General features: G+C 46.7%; 5 protein-coding genes across 5 annotated transcripts; 2 read left to right on the plus strand and 3 right to left on the minus strand.

The window, feature by feature from the left end:
- Window positions 1–1,667: 1,667 nt before the first annotated feature.
- On the minus strand, window positions 1,668–3,398 carry CTRU02_208011 (putative alpha methylacyl-CoA racemase; the record flags this gene model as incomplete). Its single annotated transcript, XM_036729229.1, has 1 exon — window positions 1,668–3,398. The coding sequence occupies one exon, from the start codon at window positions 3,396–3,398 to the stop codon at window positions 1,668–1,670; it is 1,731 nt and encodes a 576-aa protein (XP_036579061.1).
- A 1,032-nt stretch (window positions 3,399–4,430) lies between these two features.
- CTRU02_208012 (3-hydroxyacyl dehydrogenase) lies at window positions 4,431–5,393 on the plus strand (the record flags this gene model as incomplete). The annotated part of the gene is made up of 1 exon (XM_036729228.1): window positions 4,431–5,393. One exon carries the CDS (start codon window positions 4,431–4,433, stop codon window positions 5,391–5,393), a length of 963 nt encoding a protein of 320 aa, XP_036579060.1.
- Window positions 5,394–6,191: 798 nt separating this feature from the next.
- Window positions 6,192–7,091, plus strand: CTRU02_208013 (low-density lipoprotein receptor YWTD; the record flags this gene model as incomplete). Its single annotated transcript, XM_036729227.1, has 1 exon — window positions 6,192–7,091. One exon carries the CDS (start codon window positions 6,192–6,194, stop codon window positions 7,089–7,091), a length of 900 nt encoding a protein of 299 aa, XP_036579059.1.
- A 3,895-nt stretch (window positions 7,092–10,986) lies between these two features.
- CTRU02_208014 (uncharacterized protein) lies at window positions 10,987–13,061 on the minus strand (the record flags this gene model as incomplete). The annotated part of the gene is made up of 6 exons (XM_036729226.1): window positions 10,987–11,034; window positions 11,092–11,734; window positions 11,792–11,925; window positions 12,047–12,354; window positions 12,416–12,841; window positions 13,013–13,061. 6 exons carry the CDS (start codon window positions 13,059–13,061, stop codon window positions 10,987–10,989), a joined length of 1,608 nt encoding a protein of 535 aa, XP_036579058.1.
- A 569-nt stretch (window positions 13,062–13,630) lies between these two features.
- On the minus strand, window positions 13,631–14,739 carry CTRU02_208015 (phytanoyl dioxygenase family protein; the record flags this gene model as incomplete). Its single annotated transcript, XM_036729225.1, has 3 exons — window positions 13,631–13,982; window positions 14,074–14,449; window positions 14,535–14,739. The coding sequence occupies 3 exons, from the start codon at window positions 14,737–14,739 to the stop codon at window positions 13,631–13,633; spliced, it is 933 nt and encodes a 310-aa protein (XP_036579057.1).
- Window positions 14,740–15,169: the final 430 nt, after the last annotated feature.

A 15,169-nucleotide genomic window follows, 5' to 3' on the forward strand; every position in this document is an offset into this window, starting at 1 on the left:
GTCGTGTTGCCTGCGCATTGCATACCTATTACTTGTTTCAGAGGTCCGTCGGGCTCTGATTGAGGATTTCCTTCTTCAGATAGCGCATGCTGTTTTTTTGAGTTGCCTGGAAAAGCTTGATCGTAAGTAGCCGATACTGCCACGCTTAGTGACGGTTCCAGGACTCACTTTGTGCTGTCTCCTGCCAGGCTTGCCCAGCACTGTCAGTGGAGCGTGACAGACCGAACGCAGTAGGCTCAGACATTGTGACTTTCTTGAATGTAAAGGAGATTTCACTTGATAAAAGAAATCTGTACTTCCATCTAGACGTGGTTATATTGCAATCAGTTTTGCGCGCGAGAAATGTTTCAGTAAATGCTCGGCCTCTATTTTATAACCTTTTACTTTGAAATTAAGGAGTAATCAGAATGATGCGTCATTTCCAACAAGTGATTTTGTGAGATGTTACGTCAAGATCGCGTATGAGAGCTGTGATTTCAATAAAGTGACGTGCAGTGACAAGCCCAATCGTGATATCGATAGCTGGCTTTTACATTCCCACAAGGGTCTTGGCCATTTTTGCCTTCGGTACGTACCGTTGAATCTATCTGATTGTGACGATGGCGCTGGTCAGTCTTATCAATTGAAGGGACCTAGATTTGGCTTATCCCATCGACTGCGAGTTGAATACAGGTACATTATGAGCCACAATTCGGTCCACAATTTCTCCAAAATCCGTGTAAAATAGGTATGCGATTGGAAGGGGGTTGGTACTGTCTGTCCCTGAATGGCTACAATGTCGTAGGTTATGTACCTGTAGCCAACTCGCAGTACATGGGATAGCCCCGGTCAAATTTAACATTTGCAAGTTTGATGTATCTGCATCAAACGTTATAATAGATTGCACAACTATTTTATTGTACCAAGGTTGCGCTAAATAGCTGCATCGTGATAAATTCATCGCAGCCGGCTTAATCTGGGAAATGTGGCGCCGGCAAGTTTCAGCTACAAACCAAGCCTAATTTTAATGTCTGTAATCATCCAACAAACTGCCTGTTCTCGCATCATTCTCTATTAGACAAAGATCCTGTCTGTTTATGTTATTCTCACTCTCAGGAAGTTTACACACTTGCGTCCGACAAAACCATTGTCGGCCTTGGGTAATAAACCCGTACAAATCATTCTTCAATGGGCATTAGAAAGATTTCTTATGGCTAGCATAAAGCCCATTATCACAGGTGCGGGCTGGCTTCCTTTAAACAACCTGACTGTCAATCCTTTCGAGTATACAGCATCACTTACGTAATAGTGCTGGCCAGATAGTCTTTTCATTCTGTTATTAGTGCTGGGATAGAGGGTATTACGTCTGAGACTGTGTGTTACGAGGGCTTTTCAAATGAGGTAGATGTGCTGTTAAGCTTACGCCGGGACGTGCCCCAAATAATTATTCACTGGCTCTGATGGATTTACTAGCGTCTAACATTATTCACACATCAATTACCTGTTTTGTCCAGGCTGTGCTGAACAGAGTCACTAGCGGTCATTATGATAATTATGATGTCAACAGTTGCACCTTCTCGCTCTTTTTTTCGGCTTGATGGTGGACATATCCTTTGGTTTGTGCTGTATCTGTTGCCAATAAACGCTCATTTATTTTCGTCTGATTTGCTGCTCAACATCTACATTAATTACAAGAACCTGACTTTATCTGCCCTTTCATATGCGTATGGCACGCTTGGAGTCTTCCACTCTGGAGTTGTCTCTTGTTCTCCTTCAAATTTGACGACTGGCCTAAGGATGCTCAACCGTTTCTTGTCAAAAGCGCTGGCATCGAAACTCTGGAACCAACCACTCTCAGGTTGCAGATAGTCTCCGAGAACCCTCTTCCAACCGTTCCAGACAGTGACAAGAAGGTCTAGAACGTGGTGTGCTCCTCTCATCTCGCCCCATTGGAAGCGCTCCTTGCATTCCTCCACAGTAGTCTCTGGGTAAAGACCCACTTCCTCAGTCAGGGCGTACGCATTAACTCCCGTAAGGCTGGCGTGAGAATAGTAGCTTCCTCCCTCGACTGCTCGTCTCTTCAGACCCAACATGGCGCCAACCGCGCCAAGTACTCCTGTTGACATATCGGAGATGGGCAAACTAGGAAGTACCGCTTCATTATTGGGCAGCTTGAGTGATCTTCCGGTAACATACGCGGATCCGGCAGCAGCATCCGCAATCTGTTGCCAGCCAGGGCGCTCGGCATAGTACCCGTCAGGGCCGTAGCAGTTCTCGCTTACGTAGACTATGCCACGGCCACGCTCGCCGGCCATCTTCAATAGGTCATTAAGGCCAAGGCCATACTTGGGCATCTTGTTGATGCGGAAGCCTTGGATGAAAACATCAGACTCGGCAACGAGGGACTTTAAGAGGGCAGCGTCATCTTCTTTCCGAAGGTCAATAGCGATTGTTCGCTTGCCAGCATTGAGAGACAACTGCATGATGTTGATATCAGGCAAGTGAGGAGGGTTGATCCGAATTACGTCCGCACCATAAGCAGCCAAAATCGTTCCAATTTCTGGACCGGCGATGACACGCGTCATTTCAACAACCTTAACACCGGCCAGCGGACGCTTGTCGTTCGGTTTCAGTGGGGGGAAGGCGACGGGAGGAGTGGGAATCGTTTGCTCTTGCTTCTTGACATTGACCAAGGGGTGACTTGAGAGCGAGCGACCCATTTCAGATTCGCGCCATTGCTTTGGTGTGAAGCAGATGCTTCCACAGAAACCATTCAGGAGATTCGTCATCTCCATCTTTTCAGGGCTCAATTTCGAGGTATGTTGAGCGATATGCGATGCCGCCTCCTCCGGTGTTGTAATCGAAGTAGAAGGGTCGACGCCAATGGAGCGGAGTACTGGTTCGGCATTCATGCTTCCGTGTAGGGAGTACCATACTTCAGGGTTGTTTGTAGGGTATAGACCGGTAGTTCGGTACTTGAGGGGTGTGTCGGTCCAGCCTCGCTCCCAATCGGGGAGCAGCTGCTTGAGCTTTCCTTCCTTGACCAAGCTAACGACATCAACGCCATCCAGAAAAGCAGTCGCAATGCAGCCAAACCAGATTGCGGCATGTGTGGTGTTGACGGAGATTTGACGCTCATCGTTCTTGACGCCTCTAATGGCAAGAATTTCGTCGGCCAAGACACCAGTCATGGCATGCAAGGCAGCAGCAACGGAGGTTGCCTTGATAGGGCCGGGAATCACAGGATAAGACTCTCCGGTGAATCGCACTTTTGAGAGAACCTGTTCATCTTGTGTAAAGCCAGGAGTCTGGCTAACGATGAGGCGAAAGATACGCTCCGTATCCTCTGGTACTGATGTAAAGGTTTTGTCTGTAAAGGTACCAGGTCCGTAGACGTCAGGAATCTTGTCTGAAGCCATGACGTGTGGTTTTTGAAAGAAGGTTTAGAGAATAAATATAAAGGCTAGTTCTTCAGAGATTGCTGATATTGGTGAGGTATAGTTGATGATCGTGAACTTGATATGAAAGCCTCCATATGAACGAGAACAGCCACTCAACTTATATATTGAAATAGTAGATTAAGGTGCGGGGCCAAAAAAGGTTCGATGCTCCATGTCTCTAGTGGACACCGATTACACACGTAGATATCTCGGTGATCGGCACGATAAGGAAGCAAGCCGTTGTCGGAAGAACCTTGCGTTCATCACGGCAACAAGCACCGCGAGGGCCGATGATGTGGGTCAGCAAGACGGAAGGCATGACGTTAAACAGGCCTCAAAACCGGCTCATGGGGCCAAAGGGGTCCTTGCGATAGGGCTCCATGAGTCGGGGTTTTCCTGACGCGAATGCCGGCAATCGAAACACTGAGACAACACATGAGGAGTATGGATATGACGTTAGTGCAAGTATGAGCTAGATCATGGAGACAATAGAAGTTTTCTCGAAGCTCCATGGGCGGGGCCGGATTTGCCAAGATTGGTGATCCGGAGTTAGCGTACGAGTCACGGACCCGCCACATCAATTCCGCGGGCGGAATATTGCCACTCTTTCACATCGTAAGATCGTAGAAACTGCGGGGCCAACAAACTTTCCGACTTTGGCGGCTCTTGCACGCAGGCAAAGCATTGCTGGATCGGCTCGTGAGGCCTACGTTGTTGACTTCGGACTCTCCGGCCGGTGATTTCTTTGGGTACCAAATTAAACGTGTCACCCTGTGTTGGGGTTCCATAACAACCGACGTAATCCTTCAAGAGCCGTACACAAGGACTCCTTCAAAGTGGCTTCTTTTATAAAACCACATATGATGCTCTGAAGTGGTGACTATTGTGACTTGGGATCACTGCCATTTTTACGTATTGTTTGAAAGCACATGTCAGTGCCTAAACTAGTGTCATACTTTACTGTTCGCAAATTTACCCTCAACGCATAATCTCCTCCAGTTTCAAGGCATCATGTCTGAAATTCGACAAGTAGCCATCATTGGCTGCGGCTCAATCGGAGCGTCTTGGGCTGCACTCTTTCTTGCTCAAGGGCTCAGCATATCCGCATTCGACATCAACCCAGCTGCCGAGACTTTCCTTCGCAATCTGGTCACCGATGCTCTCCCTGTCCTATCATCACTGGGATTGGTTAAGGACTCCAGTGTCAAGGCGTCCGACATTTCTTTCACCACCAACATCCACGAAGCTCTCAAGGATGCAGACTTCGTTCAAGAGAACGGCCCCGAAAAGTTAGAATTCAAGCGAAAGTTGTTCACCGACATGGCCGCGATCATTCGTCCAGACACGATTATTGCGACAAGTAGTAGCGGCCTGACATGCTCAAGCATCCAAGAAGGAATGGAGCCACGCTGCAAACCTGAGCGGTGTGTGGTGGGCCACCCATTCAACCCACCGCATTTGATTCCTTTGGTCGAAGTTGTTGGAGGAACCCAAACTTCTACAGAAACTGTGGAAAGAACAATGGAATTTTACAGGCTCATGGGGAAGAAACCGGTACACGTCAAAAAAGAGGTCGTTGGACATGTTGCCAATCGATTGCAGGCTGCATTGATAAGAGAGGTCATGTACCTCCTGCAAGAGGATATCGTTGGCGTCCAAGACATTGACGATGCTATGAGTTATGGGCCTGGTCTGCGCTGGGGTGTTATGGGACCGAGCTTGTTGATGCATTTGGGTGGGGGGGAAGGAGGCATAAAGCACATGGCGGACCACCTACTAGGGCCTTTGATGACATGGTATGCACCTAAGGACCCTGAGGTTAATGATGAGTTGAAGGAAAAATGGGTACAGGGTACAGTACAAGGAGTTGCAGGAAGACAGTACCGGGAGTTGGCCAAGCAGCGGGACGAAGAACTGGTTAGGCTCTTGAACATCCGTAAAGAATGGGATGGTTACGCAGATGCTCAAAAGTAGTCATTGGACCACAAAGCTCACAGAGAGCCTCAAAATGTATCACCAAATTCAAAAAATAAAGATAAAAATAAAAGATCATTATTCCAGTATTTGTTCGGCTATCATGTTTTCACTGGGTTCTCTACTGCGGAAAGAAAAAAAACATTTCACTCAAACAAACAGATACAACTACATTTAGCCTCCATCCTTGTCTCCTGGAGAGAGATGAAAGCTCGCATTTGTCCTCCAAGATGTTGGTACGATTGTGGATGTACACCGAATGCTCTTCGCAGTGGACGGTGATTCCCTGTGAGACGAACATAAAAGCCGTAGCTGTAGTTCTCAGATAATACGAAGCAGGTTCTGTTGGTTTCTAGGCTGAGAACAACATCCCGATGACGTCCCACCCAGGGTCATGACTAGTGCACCCCTCAATGCGGAACTGTGCGGAATTTTACCGCCCTTACAATGTGTGATCCGCTGCACAACACAATAGTGGACCGCCGTTCAGTGCGTGATTATGAAAGACCGAACTGCGAAATACCGATACATCATACGTGGGCCAGAGAACGGCCGGTAGCGGACTGCCTCGTAATAGTTCTGCAGTCAAAATATGAAATTTCTTCCTGGTCATGCGACGGGGCTGGACCTGTTTTTGACCGAGGTACCAGGTTACAACATGAGGCAAGATGCGAGTAGAATGATTGAAATACATCGGGCGACCCGTGATAGATAACTATGGTGCTTATAGCTTGAAGGATTATTTCTTTACTACTTCAACTTTAAACCAGTGGATTCCTGGGCAACACACGAACAACCATGGGCTCGCAACCTCAACAACGTCTTTACATCCTCGATACGGATTTATCGCACCCGTATCGAGACACCCGGTCAGGACGAATTGTATCATGTAACACGAACGGCAGCGACTTACAAACGGTAGTCGACAACATGGAAACTCTTCCTGACGGAATTGTTATTGACCATGGAAACGGCCACATGTATTGGACCAACATGGGCACCAGCTTTAAATCTAACAGTGGTTCTATTGAGCGGGCAAACCTTGATGGATCTCGGCGGATACATATCGTGCCCCCTGGAACAACAGGTGTTTTTACACCCAAGCAAATTACCATCGCGAAACAGACTCGCAAATTGTATTGGTGCGATCGTGAGGGTATGAAAGTCATGCGCGCGAACTTGGACGGCTCCGATATCGAGATTCTTGTCTCAACGGGCAGCACAGATGAGGACCGCCTCGACCAGAGAAACTGGTGTGTGGGAATTGCTGTGGACGAGAAGCGAGGCTTTTTCTATTGGACTCAAAAAGGCCCATCCAAGGGAAACCAGGGGCGCATCTTTCGAGCCCCCGTACAACCGCGAGAGGTGAAGCAGAAGGATATCGAGGTGGTCTTTGACAAACTTCCAGAGCCAATTGACCTTGAATTCGACGAAGAAAGTGGAACACTCTACTGGACAGATCGTGGTGACCCTCCAACCGGCAACTCTTTAAATCGAGCAGCCGTAGCAGTAGGGGGACAGCCTCAGACTCTAGCGATTAGATTACATGAGACCATCGGGTTGGCTTTGGACAAGAATTCGGATATGGTCTATGTTACCGACTTGTCGGGTGGCATTTACGCCATTGACATCAAGACTAGGAGGAAGACAGTCTTGTTTTCTGAGTTAGGTGATACGACGGGGATCGCATTAGCATGAGATTTAGATTATACAATAGTAATTCCTCTATTTCCATTTGAACATACTGCAGCTGAGGTAATGCTACCAGCTGATTTTTAATCCCAGTCTAAGCATGAAAAAGCATGCCTTTTGGGTAATGTACCTACTCACAAATTGAGAACTTCCGATTTCTGGTGCCTATTGACTAGATATCAGCCCTCTTGAAAATTTCCTCCTCTATAGAGAATAAATCGAGGTTCTGTTGAATTTTGGATGGATTCAAGGTAGCGATAACTGTATCGAAATACCGAAGCGACCAATGCAGTGTAAACATTGCCTACCCGTGGCATGAAGACCTACATTAGGTAACTATAGATATAGATTTTATAACACATTTAACTCAAAAGAAAACTAAAATCAAAAGAAAACTAATTCCTTTTTTTTCCCGATTTCTATCGCTACTTTTGGGACAAGGCATTGTTTTTGTTAAATGATCTTGTCGGCAGGCCATGGACTGAATCGTTTTCCATCCGTTACTGAAAGGAACAAGCTATCCTTATGCGGTCTCCAGACACCACCTTGCTAATTAAGAAGCGAAGGCTTTTGAAGCAGTTTATGGGAAAATTAGCATGAGTTGACTTTTTCGGATTTTTCTTAATCTTGCAGGATCCCAATCCAGCCTTTGCCGCTCAGAATGTAAAAAATGGTTACATCCTGTAACCCACGATGGAATGTTGATCCAATGACGCAATAAGATCCACCAAGGTTTTCGATCAAGAGTTGACAAAGTTGAGTGCTGCCTACTTATTAAGTCTTTAAGTGGCATTTTGTGGGTCAGGCATTATCCCTGGAGTGATCAACATGGTTGAGCCTTCCACGCAAATTCGATCAGTCGCCCAAGAATATGTACAAAACTACTATGTTACTGTCAGATAACCACGCTTTGCTACTTTGCATCAACTTTGCTATTATTTAGTCAATGATAACTGAAGAAACAGCCCGCATCCATTAAGCCATGTATTTTCATTGATTTCTCATACGATTGTTTACTTTTCATGACGGCCCGAATCCTGTTAACTTTGGACGGTTATCATGTACTGTGCTTGTCGTCTATGAATACATTGTATGGCAGGGGAAAGACATGCGCCCCAACTTGTACTTTATGTCTTAATCTTTTCTGATACCTCTATCGAAGTTAGGTCGTATGAGCAACTTAAAATATTTGATAACTAATTGATCTAGTCGGCTCCTAAATGGATGATCATTATAATGCACATTCGGCACCTCAACAGCTAAGTCGATGAGCACTGTGCTAAAGTTGACGTATTCATAGGAGGATGACTTTTGACTACCTAGCTTTGTCGCCTACGATTTTTATTCCTTCTGATTTGTTTTACGGCGCTACGTACTTTTAAACAAACCTGGAAAACGTTCCAACCCTCTATTTGAACCATTTTAGACAACAGATCTGTGTTTTGACTTGTCCCAGATGAGCCAGATGCTACACGATAAGACGTTGAGTATGAAAGCATGGCTATCCACAATTCTTCTATTGGTTGTTAGGTATAGATTTCCCTGAGAAGGTAAACAACATCTATTTCCCCTGCCACAGTCTCATCTCAGCCATACCGAGACAATTGTCGCTAGTGTGAGTTCTTCACCCAAAGAGTATCTTAACACTCGTCCATCCAAAATCTTCTGTTTTCGACGGAAAAAATGTTTGACGGAATGGACCTTCATACTGCGTGACTATCGTAAACGTTGAAATCTGGTAAGCAGTTGAAATTTTCTGTTTTTGAGATGGATAAAGACATAACGCCACGACTAACAGCCTTCAACTATATACGACGCAAAATTATTGGGACTGTCATTCTAACGCAGCTCGAAACAGCGTTATTCCTGGTGAAGCCGTAAACATGAAAAAGATGTCGTTGGAGGAATGAAGCAATGGGATACAAAACCAGTAGTCATTCAGACGGAGAACGGAAACCTCGCGCCATTCTCAGCAAAGCCATTGGACAATTGTTAGTCACTCAATTTGATCTCACGCCAAAAGATTCATCATCTTGCCACAAGCTGCCTTACCACACATTCCAGAAGGTGTCAGAATCTTCTATAGAACTTCCGCCACTTCAACCCATGTGATTGTGTGACAGACCATATACGCTGCTACCAAAGCAGCTGATGAAGTTCTGGCGCGGGTCTGGGCTCAAAAAACTTGCCGAATCCCACGGTAACACAGTCATTTATGTCATTTCTGACCCTGTACTTATGTTCACGTGTTTGATTTCATATTCCAGCACTAATTTAGATGAGGCCCTAACTTATAGTGAAAACACATGAATCAAACGAATTGGAGAAAAAATCAACTCTTTTTGCGGCGAAGACTCGAGGCTATGAGGACGCCGCTGTACTCGCTGCACTCCTCGTCGGTAACAACGCCGCCTGACTAACTAGCTTGTTGTTCGTTGCAGTTTACTAATACGTATACAAAATTGTTTTTCCATAGAAGGAGAGCAAAAGAGGGTGACAAAATCGACGAGCTCAAACGACGCCGATTATCTTAAAGGTCTCAGTGGAAATATCAATAAGTTACTCCTCAGACGCTATATATTAGCGATTTTAAGTCCTCGTGGTACCTGATCGTCCCATTATGCAAGTTGTTCTTCTATCCCGGTGGATCAGGCTCAATATCTTCAATCTACCTTACGAACAGCACACCCATGCTTTGGCCACTGACCATACTTGTACTCGATCACAAATTTGTTCGCAAACCCTTGCAACGTTTGGTCTGTCAATCACAAGGTCCTCATCGTGGCGAAAGATTGACGGTTTACTCTGAGGTGTCCATCGAAGGTGCTCTCTCCACGCGTGCTGGCACTCCAACTACCACGCTTCTTGGCGGGTTGCCTATGATGGTAACGGACCAGCAGCATCCGTACAGCCCTCCCCTATTGTAACACCGAGAACAAGTAGCACACGTCTTTCGATCCATCAATCATTCCCGATATCCGTGGGCTTGGCAACGTCAAAATTGGCTCGTTGGCTCTCCACGTCGACCTCGTGGTCAGTCGCAAATATAGGTCCATTAGGGGGCTTGCCGTGACACGATGACCGTTGTTTCGATATGGCAATCCATAACTGTTAGAATATAGTTGGTGCAGAACCATTCTCCAAGAAGCCCTAGTCGACATGGAAGGTCGGCTCAATGGAAGACACCTTGCCAACATCATCCAGATGATCCCGCAGCACTTGGAAGCGACATCTCCAACTCCTCGCCTCGGCTATTTCGTCAAGACCTTCGAAGATGTACATATTAGGGTTATGCATCCATGCGTGGAATTGGATCTGCGTGAGGGAAAACTCGGGTAGAAGGCGTAATAACTAGCAGCAACGATAATGTCAGCTAAGTTGTTATCTTAAAAGGGGTTCCGCTATATCCGCGGGTTCCATAAGTGGCTCCAGGGCCGATATATTTATCAAATATTTGCTGACATGACTTACAGCAAGCCTGAGATCATCTTGTTGTACTCATCTCCACTTGAATGCAAGCTTTGCTCCTTGTACGAACTCCATTTCGTCCTTGACCGTCACTGCCATCGTGGCCCGGTATGATTGAGTAGTCGGTATATGTAGTCAGTCAAGGTTACTGAAGTTAGACAAGCAGCCGCTTTTCCCGACATCACGTATGAGCAGGGAGAAGGTGACCATTCCGAACAGGCTGAAAGGGGATGACACAGGTACAGTCAGACTTGTGGGTAGGAAGCCTTGAAACAACCTACCCCCTGGCAGTGTTAGAATTCCGGTTGGTTTTATTGCCGAAAAGGGCAATATTTCGCACTTGCCAACAATTTGTGGCGCCGACTGGGTCCCACAGAGCTGACCACCTCCGTATTTTGAATCTGGCGTCAAGTGAATCGTTAAACACCATATGTTAGAAAAAAAGGTACGCATGTTGCTGTTTTAGAGCTTCAGAACAAGTCTTCACGCTTATGGTCAGTATAATGATTTGCAGGCAAGACGCTCAAATTGTACTGACAAATTCCATCCAAGGTACATTCGGCCAGCCGCGAGTGTTGTTTCTTCTAGCCTCCCATACCTTGTCGAGAATCTCCGCCATTGCAGCATGCCGAAACCCCGTCGAACGCTTGATTTCCTGAATACATAAGGTGGCATAATGAATCTGGTGGTCTATAGATGTATCGACTGCAGCCACGAATAGAGGGAATAATAGCCGCTTATAAAATGGAGAGTTCATCGGAACTCGTGAGCAAGCGTTCAAAATGGCAGATACCGAAGCTTTAACTCGCTCATCCTCACATGGAATCGAGAAAGTATCAGGCCAACGCAACACACGCAGAAGACATGCATGGCGATAGGCATCGGCAAGGTCCTTCCATTCGGCATGTGCGGTTGGATAATCAAGCTTGTCCAGGTCGATCTCTCGAAAGAACACTTCCGCGTCGCCCAACACTTGTTCAAAATCTGGCAGAGACAACAAACCTGCCCGTTGGTGTTTTGCTGCCACTATTACCTCGCTTATACGACGAAATATGACTGGAGGGCATTCTACAAAGGTATGCAGGCTTAATTGCGCGTTTTTGTCAGCGACAATACACAAACGAACATCCTCTGAATAGGTTAGCTTTTCGGCGCCACTGAACCCTCGCAATACGTCCAACCTATAGAGCTGTATTAATTCGAGTCTCTGTAGTCTCGTAAAGTGAGGTGGGGCTTACCAAGCCAACGCAGATAAGAAAAACATGCTTGCGCTTGTTCTCCGTGATGAGTCTGAGGCCGCTGCGACTCTCCCGCAGAGAAAAGATACCCCTGTTAGATGAACTGCGTGTGAAGATATGCCCATCTCGCAGATCTTGGAGAAAAAATCAGTTTTAGCCCCGGACTTGATGTATCACATGTATGGAGGAGGGCAAGCCGAGATGGAGGTACATAAGGACTAGAGAAGAGTTTGGTAGCATGTTCACGTCACTTACATCGTGAAGCACTAATAGAAGAATAATTCCTAAGACGGATTCTTCTTCAGCAGGTACTAAACCATAGACTTCCTCTTTAATCAAAAGGGAACTAAGCACGTTAAGGGCCGCTACTCGGTGCTGCAGGGCAGTTGTCATGTCGACGTGATCAGCTCGGTATGGAGATAAGTTTAGGTGACAGGCAGCCAGCCCTAGCACAGCATGAAGAATCCCGCTGTGTTTATATGCTAGTGGTAAGACATGGACATGGAATGGGTTTTCTTTCTGGTCGACTACGATGGCCAGATGCTGGCTTAATTCTTTATCAACTGTGTTGTTCCTTGAGGTTAGGCTGGTGTTTTAAAATCTTACAGACTGGGACAGACTTGCAGTATACTAGCAGCTTTCGGCTTTGCGGCGTCAGAAGTGTATCGTCAACGTGGTACCCATCAATAGGTACTGGTGATGGGTAGCCGACGGAGAGATTTTGAGGAGACTCGGGCGCAGCAGATGATGTGTTTAGTTGAAGGCGATGGTCCAACCCATGTCCACTCTGCTGCCCTGCGGATATGGAGGTTTGGTCTGATGGTGAACTGTGCTCCTCGCTTCGATCGGGCTCCCGTGTTGGAAGAATAGCCTCGCTTCGTTCTTCATCTTGGCCCTTACTGGCGGCTGTCGAAAGGGGTGCCGATTCGCAGAATTGGAACCTCGGGGGGTAACCTTCACAATGCAGCCCTTTCACCTTGCATCGATTGCAAACTGGCCGCGTCCTATCACACTTGCGACACTTCTTTCGACAAGTCCCGCACGCTGGGTCTATAAAAGAGGTCGTTGAGGTTAGAGTTGAAACTTGAGCAGAAAGAGGAAGTAGCTCACACCCAGCGAACCCAAGAATGGGGCTGGGAGACTTGTTTGGTCGGAAATTGTTGTCTCATTGAGCACCTTGCAATGAATGGATTTTGATGATTAAGACAGATTTTGACTAACCTTTTCTGACAGCCTTTGAGCCTTTTGCTATATTAATATTTGCGTGCATATCTGGCGTTGCCGTAGGAGGAAATGTGCGAAGCCTTGTGTCAAGAGTGGGAGATGTAGAAGTTAGAGACTTGGGGCGAATAGCCATGAGCACGACTGGTGCGCTAGTGGAGTATATGACTAAGACGATTGAACCAGTCCAATCTGCTGGTGCAGCACCCGGCATGCGCCTGGTTTGCAACCAGTGTTTCTAGCTTCTGACCGGCTCTTTTCATATGAAAAAGCATAACAAATTGTCTTATGTGCTGATCAGCAAACTCCGCAGCAATTATTATGTTTCCGGCAAAACAAATCAAACGTGATTAGCCATGTACCCCTAAGGCCAGTTGATTGTAAGAGCGCAAGATCAATCAACATTGAAAACGTGCTTTCGGCAGCCCTGTCACACGTCCAAGGCGATTACAATTATTTCAAAAATAGTGCTGTTGGCGACAGTCTTCGCAAGTGGCACAGGAAAGCATTGCGAACTTAACAAGTTTCGGTATGTACAATTGGCAAATGGTCAATAATCAATATGCTTCAAGACATCAAGTACCAGCAATCTTTGGATTGGGTTTCGGTGGCCTCAGCTTAAAAGTCTTGTGGACGTCCATCTCCTTTTAGCTCAGGGCGAAGCACAAGGATAGGATCCATCTGGTCTACATATCCACAAGCAGGATTGCTCAAAGCATAACCCATGTATTCCTGAACAGGTCTGTCGTATTTCTTTGCGATATCGTGAGGGATGGAAAGAAACTGATTTTCTTCTTGTCGAAGGTATCCGCGAGTCGAAAAGGTTGAGAAGATTAAACGCTCCTCGTCCTCGGTGGTGTTGTGTCCGCCCGCATGATATGCTGAAGCAAGCATGATGAAAGCGTCACCTTTGTTCATCTCAGCGTATATGCAATCATCGACCTGTGGCGGTAGTTCTCTATCAGTACCCCTAGTGAACGCAGCTTGGTTAGAAACGGCAGAATAATAGGCTGTAAGCTGGATTTTGAGTCAATGCGACGCTGGGATTTAGGGCTAGGTACCATAAATGACTGCGCGGGATGAACTGAGTCCCCCCATTTTCTTTGGTGACTTTGCTTCCTGCCACAAAGAGACCCACAGCAGTCTCTCTGTTTTTGTCCCGCTCGTCGTCCCATTCTTCTATCTCTTGGTGGTAATTGTGGCTGATGTAGTCATCGCGGTGCAAGGGTTGAGCTTTTCCACCTGGTCCGATCCTCATAGCGGTGCATGAGTGGATGTACGGCTTCGAGACCGACTCCTTCTTTTCATTTCCCCACCAGAACCAGCTTCGGGTGGTCAAAAAGTGTTGGCACACCTTCTGATAGGTGGAATTCATCATCTGAGTTCTGGCATACGTGGGACTCAGCGCCAGCAGGGCTGATGCCCGCCGTGTCTCTTCTAGTATCGTGTCAGTTTCGAGCTCGCGAGCTCGGGGGAGAAACTGCTGAGCTATCAATAGACGCTATCGGATTCATGTGCTTACTCGGGAAAAACGAGCCATTCCATTCAACGTCATTGTCGAGGCGCTCACGGCATTCTTCGTAAGCCTTGTCAACGTCGGAAACATTAACCAATCCCTTGACAAAAACACCACCGTCGCGCTTTAACAAGTAGATAATATCCTCGATTGGGGTGCCCACGGGGACCTTCTGAACCTCAGGGCCATATTTACTAGAAATGTTCGACATTTTTTTTCACTTGATTTGAGTTGTTGGACAAATAGTCCAACGAGGCAGTAGCGCAGCTAGCAACGGCGTGGATTGTTAGAGTGGAGCGATACTTTGCGAGAAAGTTGCATGTGGTCCTATCGATAGACTTTACTTTGGGACGCAGTTTATAATCTTGCCGTCGCGGAAACTCGCATTTAGGAACATACTATAAGGGAGAAACTGCAGCTTGGACCCGCTTGTTCCACTTTCCGACAAGGACACAGAGCGCAGTGGGCTGCGTAGCAATTATACTAGTTGGTAGTTGTGAAAGAAGCTCATTGCTGTGAAACTTCCGAGGCAATCCGGTTGGGACTACTTCCGAAAGCGGAACAAGAATGCACTGCAATCAATTTCTAGTGGAACCTTCGGGCGTTTTAGTGCCAATTGTGCAAGAAAAGGAAAGTCACCG

The sequence above is a fragment of the Colletotrichum truncatum genome (genome assembly GCF_014235925.2).
Source record: "Colletotrichum truncatum strain CMES1059 chromosome Unknown Contig_0005, whole genome shotgun sequence".
NCBI lineage: Eukaryota > Fungi > Ascomycota > Sordariomycetes > Glomerellales > Glomerellaceae > Colletotrichum > Colletotrichum truncatum.